The sequence below is a fragment of the Pseudopodoces humilis genome, chromosome 16 (genome assembly GCF_049639895.1).
Source record: "Pseudopodoces humilis isolate 2021_Gansu_Grassland_sample_001 chromosome 16, ASM4963989v1, whole genome shotgun sequence".
NCBI lineage: Eukaryota > Metazoa > Chordata > Aves > Passeriformes > Paridae > Pseudopodoces > Pseudopodoces humilis.
In genome coordinates this window covers 18,313,179-18,337,872 of record NC_142215.1, presented here as the reverse complement: position 1 = coordinate 18,337,872, position 24,694 = coordinate 18,313,179, and the positions used below count along the sequence as shown (strand labels likewise).

Here is a 24,694-nt window from a genome sequence, read left to right as displayed (position 1 = left end):
GCCAGTTGGAAATTAATGTTCAAGTAAAGGGAATCAATCTGCAGCAGAGCAGATAAGCAGGAGGCTCTGGCCCGAGGAGCAGCTGCCTGCTGAGGGAGATAACAAGGTCACTGCCTCACAAAACAGACCCTGATTCTTCCTCCTCTTCTGCTTTCATTCCCGCTCCCAGCCAAGCAAGCCCTTGACAAAGAGGGAATGCTGAACGTCCCTGTAGAGCGGGAGTGAGGCAGGCAGATAAGGCAGCTGCAGCCAGAGAATCCCTCACATGTGGATTTTGGAAAGGGTTTGCTCCTTAATACTGATTAATTCATCCCGCAGTGCCCCTGGGTGCTGGGCAGAGGGAACCAGGTGGATCAGGGCTTAGCATCCCATAACCCATCCCCCAAATCTTCTGTCTCCGCTGGAACTGGGCTTTGCCAGGTGCTGCTGTGCTGGCACAGGAGACCCCAGTCCTGTTCTTCCAAGGGACAGAGTTTGGCTGGGATCCCCTTGTCCTGAGTTGGCAGCAGCATTCACTGCACTGATCCATAGCCAGCAGCCAAGATGACACCCCCATTTTCCCATAGACATATCTCAACTATTTCTAAAGAGCTTTCATTTTCCATTAATTTCTCTTTACCCCCTGGAAGCAGCAGGGATTTTGCTCTGAAGCACTCTGCAGCCAAGGCACGACTCCAAAACCTCCTTATCCTGTGCTGGGCACTGCATGCAGTCACGATAACCCCCTGCCCAACGCTTCCATTGCCCCCAGCTGCCCGCACCGTGGTTTCCCCTGACTCCTGACCAGAGTATCCAGTGTGGATTGTTTTATTTCCTTGTGCTGTCCCACAGGCAGGCAGCACAGTGCAGTGCTTGGCTCTGTGGGTGCAGGGAGGGAGCAACCCCCGTGCTTGTTTGGGTGGTTTTTTTCAGATGAATCACAGCCCCACAGGATGCTGAGCCCGGCATTAATAACTCTGACAGCTCCTCAGCAGCGGGTTTGATAATGAAGGTTTTATTCCAACAAGCTTGGGGCAAACCCATCTCTCCTGATGGATGAGGCGTTGCAGTGGGGAGTGATGGTGCTGGTCTGGGCACCCCTCGGCTGCTCTGGCTCCATGGGAGTCGCTGCAGGATGTGGCTGGTGGGCACGGTGTCCCTGCGTGGCTGAATTAGAGGTCACCAGCTCCCCCCCCACATCCTCACCTGCTTCAATCCATAACCAAGAGATGGTGGGTTTAAATGTTTAACCCTCACGCCAGATCTGGAGACCCCCATCCACAGGGGTCAAGGAGCAGCAAGTGGGGACAGGTCAGGGGGAGCCTGCAGCCCACCAGTGAGCCCGGAATGAGTGAATATTCCTGCCTCAATACCTGGCTGGTGGGGTGGGAGGCATTGGGATCAGTGGTCCAGCTGGCCAGTGGTGGTCCCCAAGCCCCTGGGGCTGTCAGACACCTGTACCTGCAGCTTCTTGGGCAGCAGCTCCTCGCAGGGAGGCGGCAGCGGCCGCTTCAGCCCCTTGGTGGAGGATCCCGATGTGTCTTCTCCCGCCTCATGCCGGGGTTCCGGGGGCTGGTATCCCGTCTGGTTGGGATCCAGGGGGTCCCGGGAGAGCAGGATGCAGATGGAGGGGACATTCTTGTGGACAGTCAGGTTTTGTGCGGGGCCGTTGGGCAGCAGGTCCTGGTTCTCCCAGACCTCCAGCACGGTTTTGTAGCGTACCTTGGTGACCTGGTGGAGCCCTCCCAGCTTGCGCTTCATGATCTCCACGCAGGTGATGGTCTTGGTGACCGCCCTGCCGCAGCCGCTGAACACGATCTGCCGCCTGCCCTTCAGCTCCATCTGGGCCATGGCAAAGTTCATCAGGTTCCTGATCTTGCTGCCCTCCTTCACTTTCATCTCCACCACGTCCGGGGGCAGGTCTGGGAAGGGCAATGGCATCTCCTCCTCCGAGGTCCTCACCTTTCGGAAGTTCTCCATTCTGGACTGGACAGCGGGCTTGGCTCTCCCTCCTTCGGCAGCCATCCTTCACCTCTTCCCGGTGGATCCACACAGGCTCCTAGTCCCCAGTGACCATAGGAGGGCTGACTTTGCTGCCCTCCAGCCCAGCCCTGTGTCCTGCAACCACCAGCCCCTTCCCCTTGGCTCTCCGGGGGCTGGCAGTGGGCTTGGTGGCAGTGCCAGAGGCTGTCTCCTGTGGGAGACAGGGCTGCAGGATCCCCTGGCTGCTCCCAGTTGCTCCCAGCAGGGATAACAGGCGGCTCCAGCTCTCGGTGATGCTCGGGCTCCTCCGCTCCCACTGCAGCACTCGCTTCTGCTGCTCTTTGCTTCATTCTGGACTTCAGCAGCCCCCAGAGCTGTTCTGTGTAATTAGCAGATCCTCCCCCTCTCCCTCCCCTTCCTCCCCTCCTCCTCCTCCTCCCCTGCTCAGCCGCCCATCCCAGCACCCAGCGCCTTCCTTCATCCCTGTCAGGCAAAGGGGAGGGCAGGGAACCCAGGTCTCTGTCCCGGAACAGAGAAGGGAAGGAGGGGAGGGTGGAAGGCAGAGAGAGAAGCTCACTCTTGCCTTCATAATGTTCCCAAAGTCCTGCCCCCTTAAAGAGAACCTGGTCCCTTCTCTCGGAGCTCGCTCCTCTCAAAGACACCCGCTGCTAACTGCAAATGTCACCCTGCCTGCCTGCCCTGCAGCATTCCCAGAGGGACGCAGAATCCCAGTCACGCTGTGTCCAAGGATGGCACAAAGATGCAGCAGGTACTTCGGGAAGTACTTTGGAGTCTGAGCTCGACCCTTATTAGCCATGAGAGAAGCCAGTGGAAGCCGCAGTCAGGAGAAAGCCTGGCAGATGGCATCGCAGGCGAGCATGCACTGAGTGTGCCAGGGCTCTGCTCCCCCCAGCACCCCGCATCCGCAGCCTCGGCTCTGCCGGCAGGAAAACCTCTCAATTCCCAAAGCTCCGAGGAGCAGATGCCGTGGCAGAGGTGGTTTTCACGGGCAATTTCTCTCTCTCTTCCCCGCTCCTCCTCCTTCCCTATGCCTCCCTCTCCCCGCTGCTCTTCCAGTCCCTGTCCCTCACTCATCTCCAGTTTCCCAACGTGGAGCTGCCTACTGTGGGCTCATCGTTACATGAACTGGCAACAAATCCCAGAAAATCCCTGTTGCAGGCCAGGAGATGTCCCCTTCCTGCCCCCAATCCCTTCCCGGAGCAGAGGCGACGTCCCTGCCCCAGGCTGGCCCTCTGCCCGCCCCTGTCACCTGCCTGTCCCCTCCCGCCCCGCTGGCCGGGAGATCATTGCACAGTGGAAAGACATGTGAGTATTGACTTGCACTCAAATCTTATTGGCCTCTGGAGGCCCCTGGATTGGTTTCACTCCGAGCAGGGCTTGAAAAAATAAACAAACAAACTAACAAACCGATCCCATGTCCGTGGTGGTGAAGGCAGGATGGGGCTGTCGTCTCCTATGCAGGGAGAATCCCACATCCCTGTGGTCCCCAAAGCAGCTTTCTGTGGGGACCACTGCCTAAATGGGAGTGGATATGGGACACCCCCTGATCCAATCACTGGGTTGGGGTCTGGGCGTGTCTGTGGGCAGTGGGATGGGATGGGATCCTCCATCCACAAGCACTGTGCTGGAAAGCCCCTGGAGATGCAGGACATTGTTTCCCAATCCATCTAACCCTCCCTGAGACTCCTTGGGCACAGAGAGGGAAACTGAGGCAGGGAAAGCAACACACCCAGGCTCATCCCCAGCACCAGATTCAGGCTTTCAGCATTCCCAAGTCCCTTCTGGTGCTTTGCAGTAGTGAGCAAACCTATTCCCTGTGCTCCCACCATGGATTCCTCACTGCTATGAGACAAAACAATGACATTTCTCCATCCTTCCATTTCACAGCACTTTGTGGAATCCTTGCAGAAGGCATTTGGCTCCTTCCTGGAGTAGGCAGGGATGGATTAAGCCCCTCAGAGAAATTCCTGCCTTCAAAATGCCCTAAACCCCTGGGGAAATAATCGGAAAGGATTTTAGTGACTGTGAAATCCCTCAAGGTCATTATCCAGGTAGCTTGTGAGAGTTACATGGACACAGAGGGCTGACAGCTCCAGGGCTCTGGGCAAGCCCTGGTGCTGGCTGAACCATCCAGCCCTTCTTTCCTGGCCCAGAACCAGCTCCTGCCTCCTGCAGCCCATTTTCCATGGCGTCCTGGCGCTTCTCCACCATCGGATGATGGAAGCAGCAGCAGCTTCTTCCCCCACCCCATCTCTCATTGCTACTTAATGAACTCTGCTTATCACAGCCTCTGAAATGGAGGCAGGAGAGGTGCAATCACAGAAAGGCTTCCAGAGGGTGCATTCGCCTCAAGGCCAAGGCTGTGCTGGGAGCAGGGGGGGCATTAATGACAGGGGCTTATTTTCCCTCTGCAGTGCTTAAAATGTAAATGAACTTCATTATTAGCAACTCCGTTGCTAATTACCATCTAAAGCTATTCATTAGCCTGTCAGCTTATTTGTTGGAGGACAACAGAGTGGATGGGTTACTCCAAGCCATGGAATAGCTGAAATGAGCTCAGCTGGGTGGAAGAGGAAAAGCAGGAATGGGGGGACAAAGGCACAGACAATTCCAGCCATGGGGGATCAGGGAAACAAAAGCTGGAAAAGAGGATGGGGACTCCTTCAAAATGGAGAAGCAAATGGGAAAGGCAGGAGTGATGAAAAAATAAAAGTAAAGGAATTACACACTGAGTATTGTCTGTCTGTCCTTCCTGAGCAGCCACTCTGGTTACCAAAGTGGGACCCAGGGAGTGGTTTCTTCTTCCCTTTTCCCATTACAGTTTCTCTCTGAGCATTCCACTGTCCCATGCCGGAGGAGTTCCAAATACTTGTGGGATCCTCTTGCCTGGTCCCAACCCCACAGGAGGTGTGAGCTTGTAAGAGCTATTTGGAAGAGCAGCCCAGAGGAGAGCTGGGGGTGGCAAGAATGGAGAGGGCTGCTGGACACAGCACGGAACGCAGCCAAACATGGAAAAGTGGGGAAAAACCCTGAGAAACATATTCTTAACAGAGATCAGGACAGCTGGAGAGGAGCAGTAACCCGAGCCCCTGTCCTCCACCTGCCCTCTCCATATTTTCTTTCATCCAAGGTGGCCCTGCTCAGGAACAGGATGGAAAGTGGGAGCATCCGATACAAGGAAGGTCTCGGTGCCATTGCCCATCTCTGCGTCACATCGGCCCGGCTCAGGTCTCAGCCTCTCATCACGTTGCACTCGGCAGCGGGCTGATGCCAGGGCTGATTGTAACCCTGGCAAAAGGGGTGCAGAGGGACCCCCAGGATGCCACAGCCACAGGGATCCCCTGCCCCCATCCCAACCAGGGTTCTGGAGCTGCTGCTTCCAAGGAGCAGCTCCCAGAGGATGTAGCCCAGGGTGCAGGGGCTGTGTCAAGATGCCAGAGGAGCCCTCAGAGCATCCTAGGGTTGCACCAGCTCTCTGCTGAGTTCTTATTCCTATCGTAAGCAGAAAATTACAGAGCTCAAGATAATCCTCATTTTGAATAGCCCGACAGTGAAAGAAAAGGGAAAAATCCCTTTCATAAGGCAAATCCCTTTGCAGAGCTTCAGCATGATAAGCAGAGGGATGTTTTAAGGACCTTGAGGGTATTAATAAATGGGAATGTTCCTCACCAACCCCACCTGGGACCCCAACCCACCCCCTGCATGTGTCCCAGGAACTCTTTTTAAGCTCAACCCAGGGGTCTCAGTCCTAGTCTCAGCTATGTCAGGACTGGTCTCTGGGTCAGCTGCAGCTGGTCTGGACTCCAGCCTACAGACTGATCCTAAACTGAACCTGTGGATTTATTTCCTTGTTTTTGAACCTGTTTGCCTGCTGGGAATTTGCTGGTTGATCCGGCCTTTTCTTTGGACCTGCCCATCCTCTCCAGCCTGCCCTGCTTAGGAAGTGTGGGATGGGCAGGGAGGCTCTTCCCCCTGTTATCCCTTGGCTCTGTAGGCATTCCCTGTGAAGGACGGGAGCACACATCCATCACATCCATTTGATTTCTGAATATCCCTGACTGTAAAACCTGCAGGCCAGACAGGAATGTGGTACTGCTGAAGGCAAGGATCAGCTCTGTAGGTGACCACTTCCAAAGCCTCAGTGGGATGGGAAGGTGCTGGGGCAGCAGAGATGCAGGTGGGGAGGAAATTTAGGTCAGAGAAAGCTGGAGAGATGAGAAATAAGGGACAAGAAATCAGCCCCAAATCTCCAGTGTGCTCAGTGCCCACAGGCAGAGCCAGAGCAGCTCTCCAAGGCGCTGAGCATCCCCAGTGCTTTCCAGGAGTGGGAATCCATGACCCCATCACCTCCTCCCTTTCCTTGCCTGCTGCTGGGCAGGGCATGGAGCTGGATGTGCAAGGCTCCCTGCTCTCTGTGGGGAATAGCTCAGAGTCCAAGACCCAGAAAGGGGTCAGAGTGGACAGGTGGGCCACCTGCCATGGGGTCATCTGTGGCACACTGGTTTTCCTGCTTCCCTCTATTTTACCATCTGTGAAGCAGGCATTTTCCCTGTTTCTGCCAGGGTTGCTTCCTTGCATCCCCACAGCAACGCTGTTCCCCTGCTGAAGGGGTTTGGCCACCTGGGCTCACTGGTGTAAAGAGATTTTGCTGCTTCCTTGCCCAGCTGTTCTCATCTTCCTGTGGTGGGATGTTGTTCTTGCTACCCCACCATGACCCTCAAGGCTGGACCCCGGGAAGGGAGGATGACTTAGCTGTCAAATAAAGCCATTTTCACAACACTTCACTGATATTCTCACAATCACCAAGGCAGGAGGTCCAAGTGGTGTGCACAGAACTCTGTGTGATGACACTGAGAACAAGGCACACAGCCTATGCAGATCTCAGGCTGATTTGGGATTTATATTCCTTTTAGGAGCTTTTGAACCCTGTCCCGTCTGTGAATCAGTCCAATCCCTTCTCCTGCCCTCTAAATCCCAACCTTGGCATTGATGGCAAAAGCAGTCGACATTTCCTCTGCCCTTCATGCAAGCCATTAATTAATCACTGCTTCCAGAATGAAACACATCAGGGCGTGGACATGGAGTACCCCAAACCTGGCCCTGCTTGTGTGACCTGCTGGTTTACCATTGCCTCCTGGATACAGGGAGCCTGTGTATCCTGCCAGGGGCTGTCCCCCAGAGCCCCTGCCCTACCAAAGGTGGTCTTCTACCCACATAGTACTTGCCATGACATGAGTAGGAGACAATTCACCCCTGCTCTACAGAACCCCCATCCCTATAAAGACCGCCAAGCTCCATAGAGCACTCCCAGCCCTGTAGAGCCCCTACTCCTGTAAAGCCCCCCAAGCCCCATGGAGCACTGCCAGCCCCATGGAGCCCCACAATCCCTACAGAGCACTCCCAGCCCTGTAGAGCCCCTACTCCTGTAAAGCCCCCCAAGCCCCATGGAGCACTGCCAGCCCCATGGAGCCCCACAATCCCTACAGAGCACTCCCAGCCCTACAGAGCCCCAAGTAAAGGCCCCGCCCCCTTCCCCTCGGCCCCGCCCCTCCATCTGGCGGCATCAGGACCCTGGACAGCGGCGAGCGCTCTCGCGAGATCCCGGCGCTGCCCCTGGCCCCGGCGGCGGCGGCGCCGCAGTCTCGCGAGAGCGCGGCCGCTGCGGCAGGAGCAGCACCGGGCGGGCGGGCGCCCGCCGCCACCCGCCGGGGACCGGAGGGGACGGGACGGATCACGCCACGTGGTGAGTCCCAGGAGTGCGGAGAGGGGAAACGCCTCGGGTTGAGGGCGCTGGATGCTCCCCCCAGGTGCCCTTTGCACCGACCTCCCGCTCTGCAGCCCGCTTGCGGGGGGGGGGTGGGATGCGCGGTATGGGGGCAGCCGCGGTGACCCTGCACACGCGTGGGTGCACCGGGGACCGAGCGGGGGTTGGGCCGCCCTTTTCTCCCATCCAGGCCGCTGCTGGGAGGCCTCTCCCGCTTTGAGCTGGGGATGCGTGGGGCACTCAGCCCTTCACGCGTGGAAACGCACGGGCAGCGATCCACGGCGAGAGCGAGCCCTGCCTGCCCTCCCAAAACCCACCCCACGCACCAGAGGGGTTTCTTCTCGGTGCCATCACCCGGGTGATCCCCCTCCTTTGCCCATCCACTCCACCATATTCCAACCCCTCCATCATATCCCTGAATTTGCAAAACAACCCCACCCGAATTGATCGATATGCCGGTGTTTTCGCCCCACCGTGGCGCAGGTGTGGGCTCGGGGGGCGCCTGGCCGTGGGTCCCCGCTCCCGACACACGTGGGTAGGGGCGGCCGGGCGGACGTCACCGAGCCCGAGGAGCTCGTATTTATAGCACGGGCGGGATGGAAGCATCCGGGGGCTGCCCGCGGATGTCGGGAGACGCCGAGCCCTGGGGGTTCGTTGTGTCTTTGGCGCTGGAGGGTGCGAGAAGACCCGCAGAGAGAACCCCCCAAATCCTGGGGGAGCTCCAGGCACCAACTGCCGGGACTCTGTGTCCTGGGAAATGTGTTGACTGCTGCCAGCTCTGTCTGGATAGCTGGGAAAGGGAAAAACCTGCAGGCAGGTGGGGATACGCCATCTTCACGCTTCTATTTAAAACCTGAGGTCTTAATTTTTTGTTTTAATTCACCATAGTTTTCACTTCTGGCAAAGAGCTGAGCATGGAATGGTCTGGGATGGTCCTGAGATGCCGAGCTCTCCCTTTCCCACCTGCATGCTCTGGAATGAGGTGCCAAATGACATGAGTAATTGTTAAGCCAGGCACTCAAGTGACTCATTAGTGACAATCGCCACTGATTTATTTTTTTTTCCCAGCTGATTTCTCTGCTCTGATTTCCCTACTCCCTTTTTGGCCTTGTTTTTGGCTTGGGCTTGCAGAGATGGCACCTACAAGGTAGCCAGGTAGTGCCTTGAGCTAGAATTCAGCAAAAATAACAATAATACATTTTTTAAAATACTTATTTTGGGGCCAGATCATGAACTTGATGGTTTCAAACAGCCCACAACCACCTCCTTTCCACTGCTGTCCTACCTGGCCCGCTCCTGGATGTAGGTCAGTTGGGAGTGGGAGGCCCTACATCACTGGATCCTCTCATAATCTTCTGCCTTAACTGGTACATAAGCCTGAGCCCGAGAAGCCAGGATTTATCACAGTGCCAGCCAGGTGCCAGTCAGGATGTGTGATAGTCCAGAGTGTCACACAAGTGAAGCAAACTGCTGTCCTTGAGTTGTTTGGGAGTGGGGGGAAGGTGAAGTTTTCTGCAGAGGTCCCTGACCACTTCAATCAACCTTTCCTCTTGTTATCCTCCAGCTTCGATAAAGCTCCCACATTTTTCCCAAGTATTTTTCCTGAGGAGCAGAGAGGCTGAGCCTGTGCCAGCATGGCAGGTATGGGGGGGGCTCTGGAGATCATCATGGGCTTTACTGGCCATAATGTCATCTCATTAGTCACCAGTGGGGTGGTGGATGTCCATGGCTGCAGGATTGGTGTAGCCAGTGAGGGCTGAATTTGATCCTTTTGGGTGGGCTGGTGACAGTTTCCATGGGAAATCCTTAACTTCTGTGTAAAACTTGTCAGTTCTTGGGGTTACTTAGGAAGCCTCTGGGTTTTTGTTCAGCTCTGGGCAGTGCCTGACACCAGTGAAACTCTTCCTTGCAGAAAAGGTGAACAACTTCCCTCCCCTGCCCAAATTCATCCCCCTGAAGCCATGTTTCTACCAGGACTTCGATGCGGAGATCCCGCCGCAGCACCGGACCATGGCCAAGCGGCTTTACTACCTCTGGATGTGTGAGTGGCTGTGGGGGAATGGCTACAGTGGGATTTGTTTGCCTCTCCAAAGGCTGCTCCTCTGGGAGCTGCCAGCTGAAAGGGCAGGGCAAGGTCAGGGGAAGCCCTTCTCCCCCTCCAAGCCTTGGTGTCTCCTGTTAAAACTCAGGAATGAGAGGTGGGCTGCAGCATCCCATGGATTCCAGCCCTTCCAACCTCCAGGATGGAGCTGTGGAGCTCAGTGTTCCAGGGTCATTGGTGGTTACACTGATGTCCTGCTGTAAGGAGGAGACGGCTCAGACTGGAGGGCTGGTGTGCCTGCTCTCCAAAACGTGGAGCTTGAGGCTTCCCAGAGCTTGCCTGTTCCTCTTGCATGTCTCTGTGTGCCGTGCTGTGCTAACAGAGCTGTCACCAGCTTCCAGCTCTTCCAACTATCCTGGATCTCTCTTCTTCACCAACCCTGGGCAGGGAACAGCCAGAGGGACAGGTCATACCCCAGCATAGGTGGAAACATGCACAGCTCAGGGCAAGCTGGCACCAGCATTTCATTTCTTTTTAGAAGAACTTAGTTCCCTTATCAGGCATTTCTGCTGAACTTTGGAAGGATCCGTGCCCAGGGAGTGACTTGTGCTTTAGGGGCAGGTTAGGAAGAGCTGAGCTAACACCACAGGGGTTGTGTGTTCCTGCTTTTGGCATGGCACCAGGCTGGCATCCCTGGGGCTGTGTCCTGTCGGGATGGTGACCCCGGAGTAGCTTCCTCATGTCACGAGGGTTTACTTGTTTCAGGCATGGGAGGAAAAAAGCTGTGCACCCCCAGGCAAGCTCTCTTGGGGGTGTTCAATTCCCTCCCAATCCCAACCAAGATGTTCTTCCTCTTAATGTAACAGAGCTTGGTTCTTGCTCCTCAGCACAAGCACGAGCTCTCAGAGCCAGCCACTGTCCCTTGGGTTTTGCATCTGGAGCTCTTCTCTGGGTCATTTTCTCCCCACCAGCCCCTCAGACACCCATCACAGAGTGACTGGAAGGTCCTTTCATGTCCTTTAGGGCAGCCCGGGCAGCTGAGCTCCTTCCCTTGCCAGCTGCGGCTCTCAGGCAGGCAGCGGTGGGAGGGCTTTCGTTCTCGTCGAAATAATGAATCATTCTCCCAACTCGGAGGCGTCAGAAGGCAGCTGAGCCTTCTCTGCTTTGTCCTGTGTCTGCTGAGCTGGGATTCATAGTCGGAGCCCTTGTGTGGCCTGATCCCAAGCAGGGGTGGGCGAGTGAAATGTATCACCCCCTGAACTGGCGAGGCGGGGTCAGGAGTTCAAGATTTTGGCTCTCAGTGGTGCTCAGGGAATTCCTACACAAGCTCCTTCAGCAAAGACGTATCTGGAGCAAGCAAAAAACTTCATCACAATTCCTCCCGTTTCCTTGTAAGTGGAAATGTGTGCTGGCTTGATTGGAGTGGGAGGATATGACTCCTGCCAATCTTCAGAGCCCTGGAGATGCTTAGGGAATTACAACTCTGAGAGATGATACATTGATTTTCCTCCTGTTACACTTAGCTAAGGCCTGACCCCATTTGGCCCAGCCAGCCTGGGAATGTGCTCCCAGCTTAATTTAAGGGAAGCCCAGCTAGGGCAGGACTCAGAAGCCGCATCCCTGGGGTTGGGGTGTCTCAGTGCCACCCTTGTGTCCGTGCTACTCTGCTCTGTGTGTGTGTGTTTGCAGTGAACAGCATCACCTTGGCGGTGAATCTCGTGGGCTGCCTCGCGTGGCTCATTGGAGGCGGCGGAGCTGTAAATTTTGGACTGGCAATTCTCTGGCTCATTCTCTTTACGCCCTGCTCCTATGTCTGCTGGTTTAGACCTATTTACAAAGCTTTCAAGTAAGTGGTTGCACCTGAGCCTGGCTTCTTTTTGCCTTGTTTTCCTTCGTAAATGGTCAGTGTTTAGCTTGGGGCATTGCCTGACTAATTGGGGGAATTCCTTTCTGTGCAGCCCTTTAGCTTTACTTTCTAACCTTCAAAACCAGAGTGTTTGGGATTTCCTGGGGGCCAAACCCCCCCATCAGGCGATGTAAGGGCACTTTCTGTGAGCCTCTGTGCAGCAGTGGGGGACAATGGTGAGGATGCAGCTGGGCTGCCACTTTCCCTCTTGTCCCTGAGGCATCTTTTATATTTTTCCACGAATCCTCGAGGTGTTTGTACAGATTACCCATGGTGCTGAGGTCAATCCCAAAATCAAGAGTATTTATTCCCCATGTGGGGTGGTGTAAGCCGAGAGCTGTGTCCCAACACAGATGGCCTCAAGCCCAGCTGACTGAGCCATAGGGAGGGTCTGGTGCCCCATGGCTTTCCCAGCTGTCCCTGGACCACCTCCAGCCTCTTGCAGTTTCTCCTTTGCCTTTAATTTTGCTTTTCATCACCCTCCTGCTAAACCACAGCCAGGTCTGAAACGTAGGAGCATCTCCCTTCCCTTGGAGTGCAGCAGGGAGGTGCAGGGGTGACTGAGCCTTCTCTTGCAGGACAGACAGTTCCTTCAGCTTCATGGCCTTCTTCTTCACCTTCATGGCCCAGCTGGTGATCAGCATTATCCAGGCAGTGGGGATCCCTGGATGGGGGGTCTGGTAAGGAAAGTGCTGCTGTGTTGGTCACTGTGGTATTTTAGTGTCCTAACCGGTTCTCTCCTTGGGGCAGATGGTTTGAGGAGCTGGGAGGGCTGCTGGCAGTTTGGGAGAGCTGGTGAATGAACCGGTTGTTTTCATCTCCTTGCAGTGGCTGGATTGCAGCAATTTCCTTCTTTGGGACCAACGTGGGCTCGGCTGTCGTGATGCTCATCCCCACCGTGCTCTTCACAGCTATGGCAGTCTTCTCCTTCATTGCTCTCACCATGGTATGGCAGGAAAAACAGGGCTTCCACGTTGCTTTGGGGGGCCCTCGCTGCCCCCCCGGGAGCTCCGCGCCAGCCACGGGCGCTCAGCCCCTCCGGATTTTCCCTGCAGGTGCACAAGTTTTACCGGGGCAGCGGCGGGAGCTTCAGCAAAGCGCAGGAGGAGTGGACCACGGGGGCCTGGAAGAACCCCCACGTGCAGCAGGCGGCCCAGAATGCGGCCATGGGGGCGGCGCAGGGTGCCATGATGCAGCACGAGACGCAGTACTCGGCCACCCCCAACTACACCTACTCCAACGAGATGTGAGCAGCAGCGGGACTGTCCTCGGGAGGAAGAGCTGGGGGGGAAAAAGGGAGGAGGAAGCCTGAGCCGAGTTTCTGCAGCTGTCTCAGAAAGTCAGAGTGTACCATAATGGTGGTTCTTTTCCCATCTTTGTAACGAGATCCTTTGGGATTTTTTCTTTCCTTTTTTTTTCTGTTTTTCTTGTCTTGAGCTCTTCTTTTCTCCTTTCTTTTTCATTCTGAAGAGGCCGTGAGTTGACCTGCAGGGCTGTTGTTGTGCGTGGTAGTCAGTGTCCATTCATGTGTCTTCTTTTTCCCTGTGGAATAGTGTACGGTGGTGGTTTTTTAATTACTGTGGTGATAGGTGTATGTTAGAACCTCATCAGCCAAAAGCCCCCCCAAGCTCCCAAAAAGGGAAAAAGAGCAACCAGCACCCATCTTCCCTCTTGGAATAAGCCCTGAACAGGTTTTTGATGTGTGTGAGTTTTCTCTTTCAGTTGGTAGTGTCCAGCCACTTGCCACTGTCTCAGCAAGGGCAAGCAATCTTGGGAATTCTTTTTTCTTTTGCTTTTTAACTAGCAGGTGGCTGGCTGATTTAGCATTAAAGAAAAAAAAAAAAAAAAAAAAAAAAGATAAGAAACCCTCAATCCTGCTGTTGATATGCTGGAAGCCAAGAGATTCCTAATCTACTCCCTGGCTCAGGATCTACAACTTCTCTCGGTGTGTGGTGTTTGTGAGTAGTTTACACTTTGACGTGGAGGACCAGTGTGTGTGCGTGAGCGTGTGTGCGCATTGGGGAGCAAGGACAGGTTTTCCCTGCGGGATACAACCATCCCATTCCAGATTCTGCATCCTGAGTCTGGTTTTTTTAAAGGCTTCTGTTTTGAAAAGCAGCTGTAATACCAACAAGAGTGTTCCTCAGAGGACCTAATGCTTGGGCAAGGCTGCGGGTCAAATCTTGCCACTCCGTATCCCAGCACATCCAAACAGTCTCGCTGCTCACGGAAACAGCCAGGCCAAGTTTTGTCCCCGTTAGCTTTGGAGGTTTGTGCTAATTTAAGTCCCTTAAGGAAACCTCCAGGCTGGAGGTAAGGACTGCTCACTTGCGCTCCTAAAAAGCGTGGCAAGATGCGGCCGTGTGTTTTCCTGGTGCAGAAATCCCTGTCAGGCCCAAATCCCTGCCCAGTTTGGGGATGCTGAACATTAAATAATGATCCTGCACTCTAGCAGGAGGCAGCTGAGCTCAAACCAATACTTCTTGGGGAAGGTGACTGGCACACTCTGGAAAAGATTATGAGTGGGAGCATAAATGGGATGGATGCTGCAGGGCAGGAGTAGGGAAAGCTACTTCTCTGAGATGCTTTTCAACTCTAAATGCACTTTAAATAAGCCAAATTTTTCTCCAAGTCCTCGAAAAGCAGCCCAAACAGAATCCAATCCAGCCCCTTGGCTCCAGTATCTCCTGCCTGGCACAGGGAAGGAGCTCAGAATCCCACCAGCCAGGACTGTGCGAGTCCCCAGCCCCTTATCTCACCCCTCCAGCCCTCCAGTGATGCTTGGATGTGACCCCTGCCCCTGAGAATCACCCCAAAAAGGATCTTCTCCAGCAAAGCACACCAAGACTAGTTTCCTTTTTAAGGGTATCACTTCAGTCATTCTGCAATAGGCAGTCGTCTCTTGACCAGACTAAAATGCAGCTACTGATAAAATGCCTGTCTGTGTGTGTGTGTGTATATATTTATGTATAAAATGTCAGGAGAAAAGTAATCCTTTGCTAAGCCTATTATGTACTTAATCAGGTTTAAATATTGTGCAATCCATTTCTAGCTCGCCTAAAACTTACTCTGCCAAACCACGTGCTCTGTCATCCGTGTCTGAGAAATGATGGATTAAGTGACTTCACCTCTTGCATTGACAATAAGATACATCAATAATAATAACTGTAATGAGCTGTAACTAACAGGCATTGCTTCAGCACCTAACCCTCCTCTCCAATGTGTCTCCTGAGTGTGTGAGCTCTGAAATGTTGCCCCATGGCTCCAGCCAGGTGGGAAACTCCACTCCTTGTTCTCACCTTGGTTATTTGTAAGCTGTCCCTGCTCCTGGTGGGGCTGATGTGTGATCAAAGCGTGGTGCTCCTGAAGCCCACGGGGTGGGAGAGGTGGGGTGCTGCTGCACAAGAGACTTCTCGGGATGGAACACCCCTGGGGTTCTCCTGAGGTCTCCCTGCTGCCTTCCATGTCCTGCAGCCAGCAAAGCAGAGCCCTGTGCCTCTTACTGTCCTTGCTGCTTGTTTGTAGCCAGTATCAGAGGGATGTCCAAATAACTGCTGCTTTTGAGCAGAATCTGCAAAGGGCTGGGCACCACGTGCTGCCCCAGATCTGCCATGCCCGCATAATGATGGAATGATCTGGGTGGGAAGGGACCTTACAGCTCATCCAGCAGGAACACCTTCCACTATCCCAGCGTGTTCCCAGCCCTGTCCAGCCTGGCCTTGGACACTTTCAGGGATGGGACACAGCTTCTCTGAGCACCCTGTGCCAAGGCACAATTCCTTCTCAATATCCCACCTAACCCTGCCCTCTGGCATGGGAAGCCATTCCCCCTCGTCCTGTCTGTGCCTCAGACAATGAATATTCTGTCCTTTAAGCCGCTTTTCCCTGCCAGCTCTGCGTGCCTGCCCTGAATCCTGTAGGAAAGGTTTCACTCCTGGTCTCTAACACTTTCCTAGGCTCAGATACCACCCCTGTCACTTGAGGGGCCCTCAGACCCTCTCTTCGACCCCATTTCCCACACGCCTTCTACACCGAGCTTTTCTGGCCTTTGTTACGTTCCAAAACCTTGTCACGAACCAGAATCCCCGTCAAGACTTCTTCCTGAGTAGCCTGAAGCCACCCGCTTGCCCTTAGCGAGATCCCTCTCGTGGGCACGACTGGGGCACAGAGGGGCACAAAGTCCTCCCGGCCGGCAGCACAGGACTGGGCCCTCAGGGGTCGCCATGACACCGCTTCCGCCGGGCGCGCGGGCGCGCGCGCTGCCCGCACCAATCAGCGCCGTGGGCGGGAGCAGCACGCACCAATCAGCGCCGTGGGCGGGAGCAGCACGCACCAATCAGCGCTGTCCGTGCACCAGTTCCCGGCACCCCCCGTGGCTGCCGGGCTGCGGCCCCGTTCCCGCCCGGAGCCCGCGGCCCTCAGGACCCTCACGCCCCTCACGACCCCCGGCCCTACCTCGAACGGTATCGGAGCGCTGTTTGGTGCCTTCTGAGAGCCCTCGGGGCTTCTCGGTGCTGCTGTGCTGCCTTCTGGGGCCGATTTCAGCATCGCTGCTCTATTAAAAGTCGATTTCATTAACCCTTAAGGGCCTGTAAATTGCTTGTTTTCTGGTGGCTGCTTCCCCACAGCTGTTTGGGTAAGAGGAAAGCGCAGCCCAGCACTTTTTTATGGTTATATTACGTATCTTATTATACATACCGCTTTTATTATAATCTTCTGGCATTATATTATAATTTTATTTGCCGCTTTTTTAAAATTTGTGCCATTTTAAAATTTTCACCTTTTTACCATTGTTTTACCATATTAATAGTTACTTTACTATTATAATAATTGTTTTATAATGTTATAATTTTTAACTCTTTTATCATTACTTAATAAAAATTTTGAAAGTTTCCTACTTAAAGATTTACATTTTAATACCCAGGCTTTAATTTGTGGGTCCTTCGGTGGAGTTAATTGTGGAAACATCCTAAGGATGCTTTAAGTATATAATAATTTTTATTATTAATAAATATATATTATTAATAAATATATTATGATTAATAATGATAATAATCTGATTTTAAGTAGATATAGGTAAATATGTGAAGCATGGTGTAGCATTAAAATCTCTCAGCCAATGTCTTGCTATATTTCCTCAGCTCTTAATTACCCTTGCTAATCAGCAAAGCTGAAATTGGGCTTTTAGTGGAAGGTGTCCCTGCCCATGGCAGGGGATGGGATTTGGTCACTTTAATTTCCCTTCCAACCCAAACCAGGCTGTGATCCTGTGAAATTCTTCTCTCCAACCTCTGAGTTGCTCCCAAAAATCAGAGCAGCCTGTGTCCATCTTCTTCTTTCCACCCAAAGTGATTTCAAGCAGCTTAGTTTGAACAAGGACATCACTAAAATGGAACAAACTTTACTGGGTGCAGTGATTTTTCAAGAACTGGATTTACTCTTTGCTACTTAATCATTAATTGATTATATGTGAGATACTTGTGTTGATTTCCCCACCAAAACATTAATTTCTGATTTTTATCAGCAGCATAGGGAAGTCAGGAAGAAGCAGCAGACCTGCATTAGAGCTGCTAGGGAATAATTTTTAGTGCTTATTTAGGAACACAGTAAGAAACAAGATGGTTGTGCATACAATGAGTCCCCACATTTTTAATTATTAAGACATCCCTGTGCATTTATTAATCACCAGAGAGTGCAAAGGGAAAGCAACACAGCAGGGGGTTGTTTGCCTTTACCGAACTTGGTGTAAAATATTATCCCAGATTGATTTATTTATATGTCTTAAATTCTTGGCTGTGCTCAACATGTGAGAGTCTTAATTTTGGGGGCATGAACTTTACGGGGTGCTTTTGTGGCCTCTCTGCTCAAGTTTTAGGAGTCTGTTTCCCAGTATGGGAGAGAAAAATGTAATTAAACATTGAGCTGCCCTTAAAGTTCTGCTGGTGCTTGAAATCCTTGTGGGATGACCCAGAGTCATCCCATCTTTCTGAATGACTCTCGGTCCTTCAGAGTCCAGGTCAGATCTCGGGAATGTGTTGGGATTGGAGCTGTGCTTGGAGGCTCTGTCAGTCCAGTGTCTTTGTTTTCCTGTGCTTGCCTTGCACAGTTGGATTGGAGCATGGAGCCCATCTCCCTGCCAGAACCAGGCATGTCTGCAGGAAACAGCTCATCTGTGGCACAGGAGAAATTCCATGTGCTGGTGGGAGTGACTGGAAGTGTGGCTGCCCTCAAGCTGCCCCTGCTCGTGTCAGAATTGCTGAAAATCCCTGGGGTGAGTGAAGCTGTTGGTGGAGCTTTGTAAAGTTGGAGTTACCCTGGTTTTGAGGAGAGATCACATGGCTTCTGCTGAAATGACAAGTTCCTCCTAGGGGGCCCTTTAGTTCAAAAATTTCTGTGAGGAGGATTCCACCTATTTTTAATTTTTTTTTTTCCCTTATCATTTCATACTTGAAAATATCTTTGCTTTGGGTGTTTCTTTGTTTTTTTTTCTGGAGTTTATCCTTGTCAGTCAAGTTATCAGATGTGGTTGCAGACAGAGGTGATGCTTCTGAAACTTGAAATCTCCAGGCTATTGCAGCTTTCCATGGGTGGGATGTGGCTTTTCCAAATGTGATCCAGAAAGGAAAAATAGACCTTGTAAAACCAGAAATGGAAAACACAAGCTACTATATGTGTTTGTGTAGTATTTTTTTACTCTTTGCTGTCTGGAGTAACAGAGATGCCCAGCAGAGGCCACTGGTGACTGATCAGGAATGGAAATGTGCTCTTTTCTGCTGTAGGATAAAGTTAAACATAGAAAACTTTAAGGTTTTTAGAAATGGAGGAAATATTTTGGAGCAGTGAAAGAAGAACGTGGCAGGGGCAAGGGGGTGCACTGAAATCTGCAGATTTATTGATTAGATTAGATAAATATCCTTTGGGATGACTTGGGAGGCTGTACCTTGTGGGTGCATTGAGTAGAAGCTTGATGTTGATATCCAAGCTGGAAAGGGTGCTGGAGGTGAGGCATGTGTGGCAAAGTGAGGCCTCAGTTAATTTATGACTTGACCTGATGTGATTATTGAGGTCAAAGGTCCCAGCCTGAAATAAGAGAGACAAAGAAAAATGACATCAAGGAATGGGGTGACCAGCTAGAGATAGAGATCTTCTAATCCTCTCCCTCTTGAATTACCGTGTTTCCTTTGTTCCTGGAGCTTGGGACATCCTTCTGTGCAGGTGACAGGCAGAATGCAAATGACCCATGGTAGGAATGTGGCTCAAACCCTTTACTTCTCTCTGAGTGTTGGTTTCATAATCAAAAGCTGCAGAGAGCTGGACTCAAACTCTCTGTGCAGCTGTAGAGGTCTGTGACATCCAGTGCAGACTTTGTGGCCACTGGTTTTAGGGCAGAAAAAGCAAAAGTGGGTCATCCAGGAGTTTATAAAAGCTCCTTAATCAAAGTTACTCATTTCTGCTGTGATTTCAAGGCCTGCTGAGTCGGTGTAACATGGAGTTTGTTGAGTCCTGCACCAGGGTGTTGCATCAATTTCTTTACTGCTGGAGCAGAACTTTACAAGCAGGCAGGGCAGGAGCAGAGGAAAGGCTTTGATACCAGAGGAGATGTGGTCACAGCCTTGCAACCAGAGTAGTTAGTTTAAATTGATGTTTTGCTTGAAATGGTCTGCGGTGAGCAACTTGGCAGAGTGATTTTGCTGCTCATTAAACTTTAACATCTTCTCCAGGGTGCCAGTGGATGTGACACTGCCTTTTGCTTGACTTGCCCTTGTCTTGTCCTGGAAGTGTCTGAGTCTGGGTTGGAAAGGGCTTGGAGCATCCTGGGATAGTGGAAGGTGTCCCTGCCCATGGCAGGGGGTGCTACTGGAACCTTTAATTTCCTTTCCAATCCAAACCAGACTGTGATCCTAGGATAAAGAAAGACAAGGACAGACTTTTCCATGAGCAAAATGTTTTGTTCTTGAAGTTCCAGGATGTCACCTGGACTTCAGGTTTAAATCACACCCTGCCACTTCATTGTGCACCTGCCAGGCAGCCTCAGCTTGTCAGTGCCATTTAACAGAGGAGCTGCTCATTCTCATGTGCTCAGGCTGTCTGGAAAGATTTTGCTGTCAGAACTGAGAAAGCCGTTAAAAAATAATCACATGCACTTCCTTACTCTGAGCAGAAAGGACTGTGCCAAGAGAATCCTCTATCAGAGACCAGCAGTGTTGCCTGAACGCAGGAGAGCAGTTTTGTGGTAAAATTTGTTTTGGAGATTTGGCTTAAGCCAAAGACCTCTAACTAATCTAAACTGTCTTCAGTGAGGGAGTTTGAGTATGGCCAGACTGCCTTTGCAGTTGAAGATATCCCCAGGCAAACAGAGGGTGTGCCAGGTAAATAGAAAGAATAAACTGCACAGGCTAAAGTGATCTTGAGAGCACTGACCTCTTCCCAGTGTAGCTGGAGAGACTTGAAGGAATTGCTGAAAACAAGGGAATCAGGAGCCCACCACAGCAGGAAACCTACATTAGGGAGAATATTTAACTCCCAGAACAACTTTCCTGGGGGGTGGTGGGATTTCAGCCACCAGCACTCAGACTCCTTGAATGGAATTCCTTCTGGAATGTTCTCGCCTGGAATGGTTGGATGCAGTGTTCACCAGCCAGAGCTCTTCCTTAGTCCTGGGCTTATGCTTGGAAAAAATAAATATTTTTTTTAATGGTACCACTTCAGAGAGCAGCTGTCCTCCTTCAAACTGCACAGTGGCCTTTAAACCCCCCCAAATAAATAAATTTTCCTGCAGACTGAGGTTAACACCTCGCCCGAGGCCCATGGTGCAGCAGAGTGGCGATAGCGCCTTTGTGGGTGTCACTGCTTGGCTCGAGCAGCTTCCTGTGGGGTGAGGTTAGCATGGAAATAATACAGTTAGCTAGTGCCTGTGAGTGTGATCTTCACACTCAAAAACACTACAGACACCTGTGATTTTCAGTCAGAGGTGCTTTGAGAAAAACAGACATTTAGAAGGGGCAAAAAAGCAAATGTACAGTACCAAAAATGTGTCGGGCAGCTGTATTGTCCTATCACTTTTCCTTCAAAAAACCGGGAAAATTACCAGTGGCCACAATTAGCCAAGGCTGGGATTTTCCACTGCTTCCAGCTGTTAATTCTAGTCTCATAGGATGCAAGGAGCCAGCACTGCTTCATTCCCAGTGAAATAAATGGTATTGGGAGCTGGATCCATGTGCTCTGTCACATCAGTGCTGCTGTTGCAGGGAGCTTGGAGCTTGGAGGTTTACAGCAGCTGATTGTAGGAAAGAGTACATACACTAAGTATCTAATCAGTTTTCTACCTCAAGGTACAGTTTTCCAGCAGGAAGGAGCTGCTGGTGGGGCTGATTTCTCCCCATCTCACTGTCAGATGAGCAGAACCATGCAGTGGGTTTTGGGAGCTGCTGGAAGAAGCAGGCAGTGGCAAATACCATGGAAAAAGGGTATTTTTCACTGTAATCAGCAGCCTTGAGGTTCGTCTTCCTCATCACCAATCTTCAGAGTGCCCCATCCATGTGCTGGCCTGCCTCTTGACCCAAGAAACATCCTTAGGAGGCATTTCAGCTGGAAATTCAGCTCCATGTCTTACATGGACAGTCAGCATGCAGAGCTGACACTGGCTGATCCTGGTATGTGGAGGACGCCTCTGGTTCACTGCCTGTGGCAGGAGCTGTTGGTAACACTTATCAGAGCTGCAGGACACATAGAAAACAGGGAAAAGCCCCCTTTTCCACTTGGGAAGATTTCTGAAAGTGGAAACCTTTTGTAAGTGTTTCAGATAAACATCTGAAGGATGGGATAGGCATTCCCCAGTAGACACCAATAAATGAAGGAAGGTTCCAGTGGCTTTGCAGGTTTATCTGAGGTTTCAGAGGGAACTCTCATGTGCTCACCCAGTCTCTCTTTGTGGAAGCCACTGGTGTGTTGCACAGAAACCCTGTGCTGTGGACACATCTGCACAGAGGTTTTCCTTTTTGCTTGGTAGGTGAGGACCTGTGTGTTTGAGGTAGACATGAAATGACTTTCTGGCTCCTGTGGATGCCTGTGGTGGCCTGGTCTTTCAGCTGTGAATAGGGGAGGCTCTCTGAGAAGCCACAAAACCTTCAAAATTGTCCTCAAGTCTAACCAGTGGTCTTTTTCTTTCTGCTTAGCTCGAGGTGAAGGTGGTCACTACTGAGAGAGCAAAACATTTCTACAATGCCCAGGAGATTCCTGTTACCCTCTATGGTGATGAAGAGGAGTGGCAGGTGAGCTGTTCTTGCAAACAGAACCATTCTTCTAAGTTTTCTTGCAAGAAACCACACTTAGTTATTTTTTAAACCTGGGCCAAGACTCACTCCTTGGTCTAGTAATATATCTTTGGAAAATGGCTTTTGAGGAACGTGCTGTAAATGAGGAGGAAAGAGAGAGGCTGCCCTGACACATCGCAGGATTTTGTCCTGCAGCAGGCAGGGAGGGTAACAGCAGTCTCTCTCCACCCTGCACCCAGCTGCTCTGAGAGGAGTGTCAGGAAATGTCAAGACAGCCACTGCAGAGCCATGGTGAGCATGTTTGGTGCTTGTCATGAGTCATACTTGTCACACAGGCAGCAGCTTCATTCTGCTTAGCTCAGCTGTCAGGGCTGTGAACATCTCTGCTCCCTGTGAAATGGCTTTTTCTCCTGACTGCAGTTTTAGTGACACACTTTGAGAGTCCTTGAGTAGGAAGAGGTTCATTGTACAAGCATCAAGATTTGTTTTTCCATACATTTTATCTGTGCTTTGCAGTGCTGATCTGAGCACAAGGTGCTCTCTCCTTACCCCTATTCCTGCTCACACATGAGCATCACTTTTAAGTGGACAGAAACATGCCAATGGCAAGGGCCAGGAAACCTTCTGGCTGGTCTCAGGGATTGGTGGATACCTACTGGATCCCAGGGTGCTACAGTCTCGGGCAGCTATTTCTGTGGAACCCTCAGTGGGGTGATAGAAGAGGTGCAGTTCAGGCTTTGAGGTCTGCTGGCACACTGGAGAGAAGGCACAGTGCCCTTGTGGTGAGAAATAATCACAGAATGGTTTGGGTTAGAAGGGACCTCAAAGATCATCCATTTCCACCCTCCTGCCATGGGTAGGGACACTTTCCACTACCCCTATTGGTTGCTCCAAGCCCCATCCAACCTGGCCTGGAGCATTTCCAGGGATGGGGCAGCCATGGTTTCCCTGGGTAACCTGTGCCAGGGCCTCACCACCCTCACAGGGAACAATTTCTTCCATTATCCCATCTAACCCTAGCCTCTGGCAGCTGGAAGCCATTTCCCCTTGTCCTGTTGCTCCAGGCCCTTGTAAATAGCCTCTCTCCATCTTGCTGGCTCCTTCAGGCACTGGAAGGGCACAATTAGGTCATCCCAAAACCTTCTCTTCTCCAGGCTGAACACTGCCAGTTCTCTCAGCCTTTCCTTGTGGGAGAGGTGCTCCATCCCTCTGATCAGCTTGACAGCCTCCTCTGGGCTCACTGTGACAGCCTGCTTAGCATCTCTTTGTGAGATACTTCACTCTGGTAATAAAATGACAAGAAAGAATAGAAGTGAGTGGAGGAGGTGGGAAAGGTGCTCAGGAAGCCCCAGCTTTTCGGATGCTGCCTTTTTGTTGTGGCTTCCCATGACTCAGAGAAGGAGCAGTTTGTGGCCCTGACGCAGCCCATGCTGGCCTGTGGTTGGATGTCCTCTGGGGAATAAGCACTTGATGCTGTTTGCTGCTTCTCAGGACTCTTTCCTGGTTAACTGAGCTCTTAAGACCAGGGTTCTCTTGGGTAATTCAGGGCTTTAGTGAAAACAGAAATATGCACTCAAGAGTGAGTGTGTCAAGGAGAAGCTGTGGGTGCCCCATCCCTGGAAGTGTTCAGGGGTTGGATGGGCCTTGGAGCAACTTGGTCAAGTGGAAGGTGTCCCTGCCCATGGGACAGGGTGAGCTTTAAGGTCCCTCCCAACCCAGACCATTCAGTGATTCAAAGAGCCAAGAGAGGAGGGCAGTGCCAAACTGGATAATCCTTATCCATCACAGAGAAAGCCAACAGGACACCGTTCCCTGCAGTACTTAGGAGGGTTACCTTTGCTGCTGTGAGAGTAAGTAGGGTTGTGCATCCTAATTAAAAGTGATTTTTTCAGTTAGGGGTCTGTACCTCATGAGAAGCCAGTGGGCAGCTTCACTTCAATGTGAAGCTTATAAATCACAAGGGCTCCCCAGGAAACGTACCCCTGGTTTGGGCCTGCCTGGCTCAGCTGGCTGAACCCTTAGGAATTCTTCCAAAGGGATGCCCTGAGTGGGGACAGCTCTTGGCTATGAATTGAAATCTGTGGTTATCAGATGTGTGAATTGTCTTGTGGGGAAAGGATGCTACCATCCCTTAAATTCCATAAGCATAATTCGACAGGAATTCCATAAGGAGTTGTGTTTCCTGAGGTAGGATTGATAAGGTGTGTGAAGATTTGGTGCTCTCCACCTGGTCTCCCCCACAGCTGTGGAAGGGCCGCTCAGACCCTGTCCTGCACATTGAGCTCCGGCGCTGGGCTGACCTCATGGTGGTGGCACCTCTGGACGCCAACACGCTGGCAAAGGTCGCCAATGGCATTTGTGACAACCTGCTGGTGAGTACCCAGGCTCTGCCTGCCACTGCTGCCACCCCTGAGGACTGCCTGGCCTTGCCCCCATGGAATCTTGGTGCTTCCGCAGCATCACCAACAGTGAGATTTGCACATTCTGTTCCCGCTTCATCTGCTTGTCTCTCTCTTCCCCAGCATGGTTCCCCTACTCCTTCTCTTTCCTTCCCTGACCTAATCCCTTCCCACTCCTCGGCTCTGTCAGTCTCTCATGTTATTTTCTGGTCCCTGTTTTGTGTCTTCCCTGCTTTTTCTGGAGGGTGGCATTTCCTTCTGCCTCCATCCTCTCTCTCTGTCACTTGTACACACAAACACATGCTCACTCACTTTTGAGTTCCTCTA

General features: G+C 51.9%; 3 protein-coding genes across 9 annotated transcripts in view; 2 read left to right on the top strand and 1 right to left on the bottom strand.

Moving 5' to 3' along the window:
- Nucleotides 1-1,143: 1,143 nt before the first annotated feature.
- On the bottom strand, nucleotides 1,144-2,286 carry RPP25 (ribonuclease P/MRP subunit p25). The gene has a single exon (XM_014251232.2). The coding sequence runs from the start codon at nucleotides 2,002-2,004 to the stop codon at nucleotides 1,381-1,383; it is 624 nt and encodes a 207-aa protein (XP_014106707.1). The 5' UTR covers nucleotides 2,005-2,286; the 3' UTR covers nucleotides 1,144-1,380.
- Nucleotides 2,287-7,617: 5,331 nt separating this feature from the next.
- On the top strand, nucleotides 7,618-14,901 carry SCAMP5 (secretory carrier membrane protein 5). Its single transcript, XM_005521381.3, has 7 exons — nucleotides 7,618-7,726; nucleotides 9,312-9,388; nucleotides 9,660-9,788; nucleotides 11,478-11,634; nucleotides 12,273-12,374; nucleotides 12,523-12,640; nucleotides 12,750-14,901. The coding sequence occupies exons 2-7, from the start codon at nucleotides 9,382-9,384 to the stop codon at nucleotides 12,942-12,944; spliced, it is 708 nt and encodes a 235-aa protein (XP_005521438.1). The 5' UTR covers nucleotides 7,618-7,726; nucleotides 9,312-9,381; the 3' UTR covers nucleotides 12,945-14,901.
- Nucleotides 14,902-16,071: 1,170 nt separating this feature from the next.
- Nucleotides 16,072-24,694, top strand: part of PPCDC (phosphopantothenoylcysteine decarboxylase) — a 28,487-nt gene continuing 19,864 nt past the window's right edge. For 5 of the 7 annotated variants that reach the window (XR_001331375.2, XM_005521382.3, XM_088063156.1 and 2 more), the window contains exons 1-4: nucleotides 16,072-16,330; nucleotides 17,801-17,965; nucleotides 21,870-21,965; nucleotides 24,212-24,340. Coding sequence is in view for 6 of the 7 variants with exons in the window: in XM_005521382.3 (XP_005521439.1) it covers nucleotides 17,813-17,965; nucleotides 21,870-21,965; nucleotides 24,212-24,340 (378 nt within the window). In the remaining variant the exon portion in view is untranslated. The remainder of the gene's footprint in view (nucleotides 16,331-17,800; nucleotides 17,966-21,869; nucleotides 21,966-24,211; nucleotides 24,341-24,694) is intronic. The other 2 variants (XM_014251055.2, XM_088063157.1) reach the window with 1 other exon arrangement.

What these genes read in the sequence shown, in the direction of transcription:
- RPP25 (XM_014251232.2), bottom strand. Translation starts at nt 2,004, where the DNA reads ATGGCTGCCGAAGGAGGGAGAGCCAAGCCCGCTGTCCAGTCCAGAATG.
- SCAMP5 (XM_005521381.3), top strand. An exon ending in CCTATTTACAAAGCTTTCAA is followed by an intron (nt 11,635 to 12,272) that starts GTAAGTGGTTGC and finishes CTTCTCTTGCAG; the next exon opens with GACAGACAGTTCCTTCAGCT. An exon ending in ATCCCTGGATGGGGGGTCTG is followed by an intron (nt 12,375 to 12,522) that starts GTAAGGAAAGTG and finishes ATCTCCTTGCAG; the next exon opens with TGGCTGGATTGCAGCAATTT.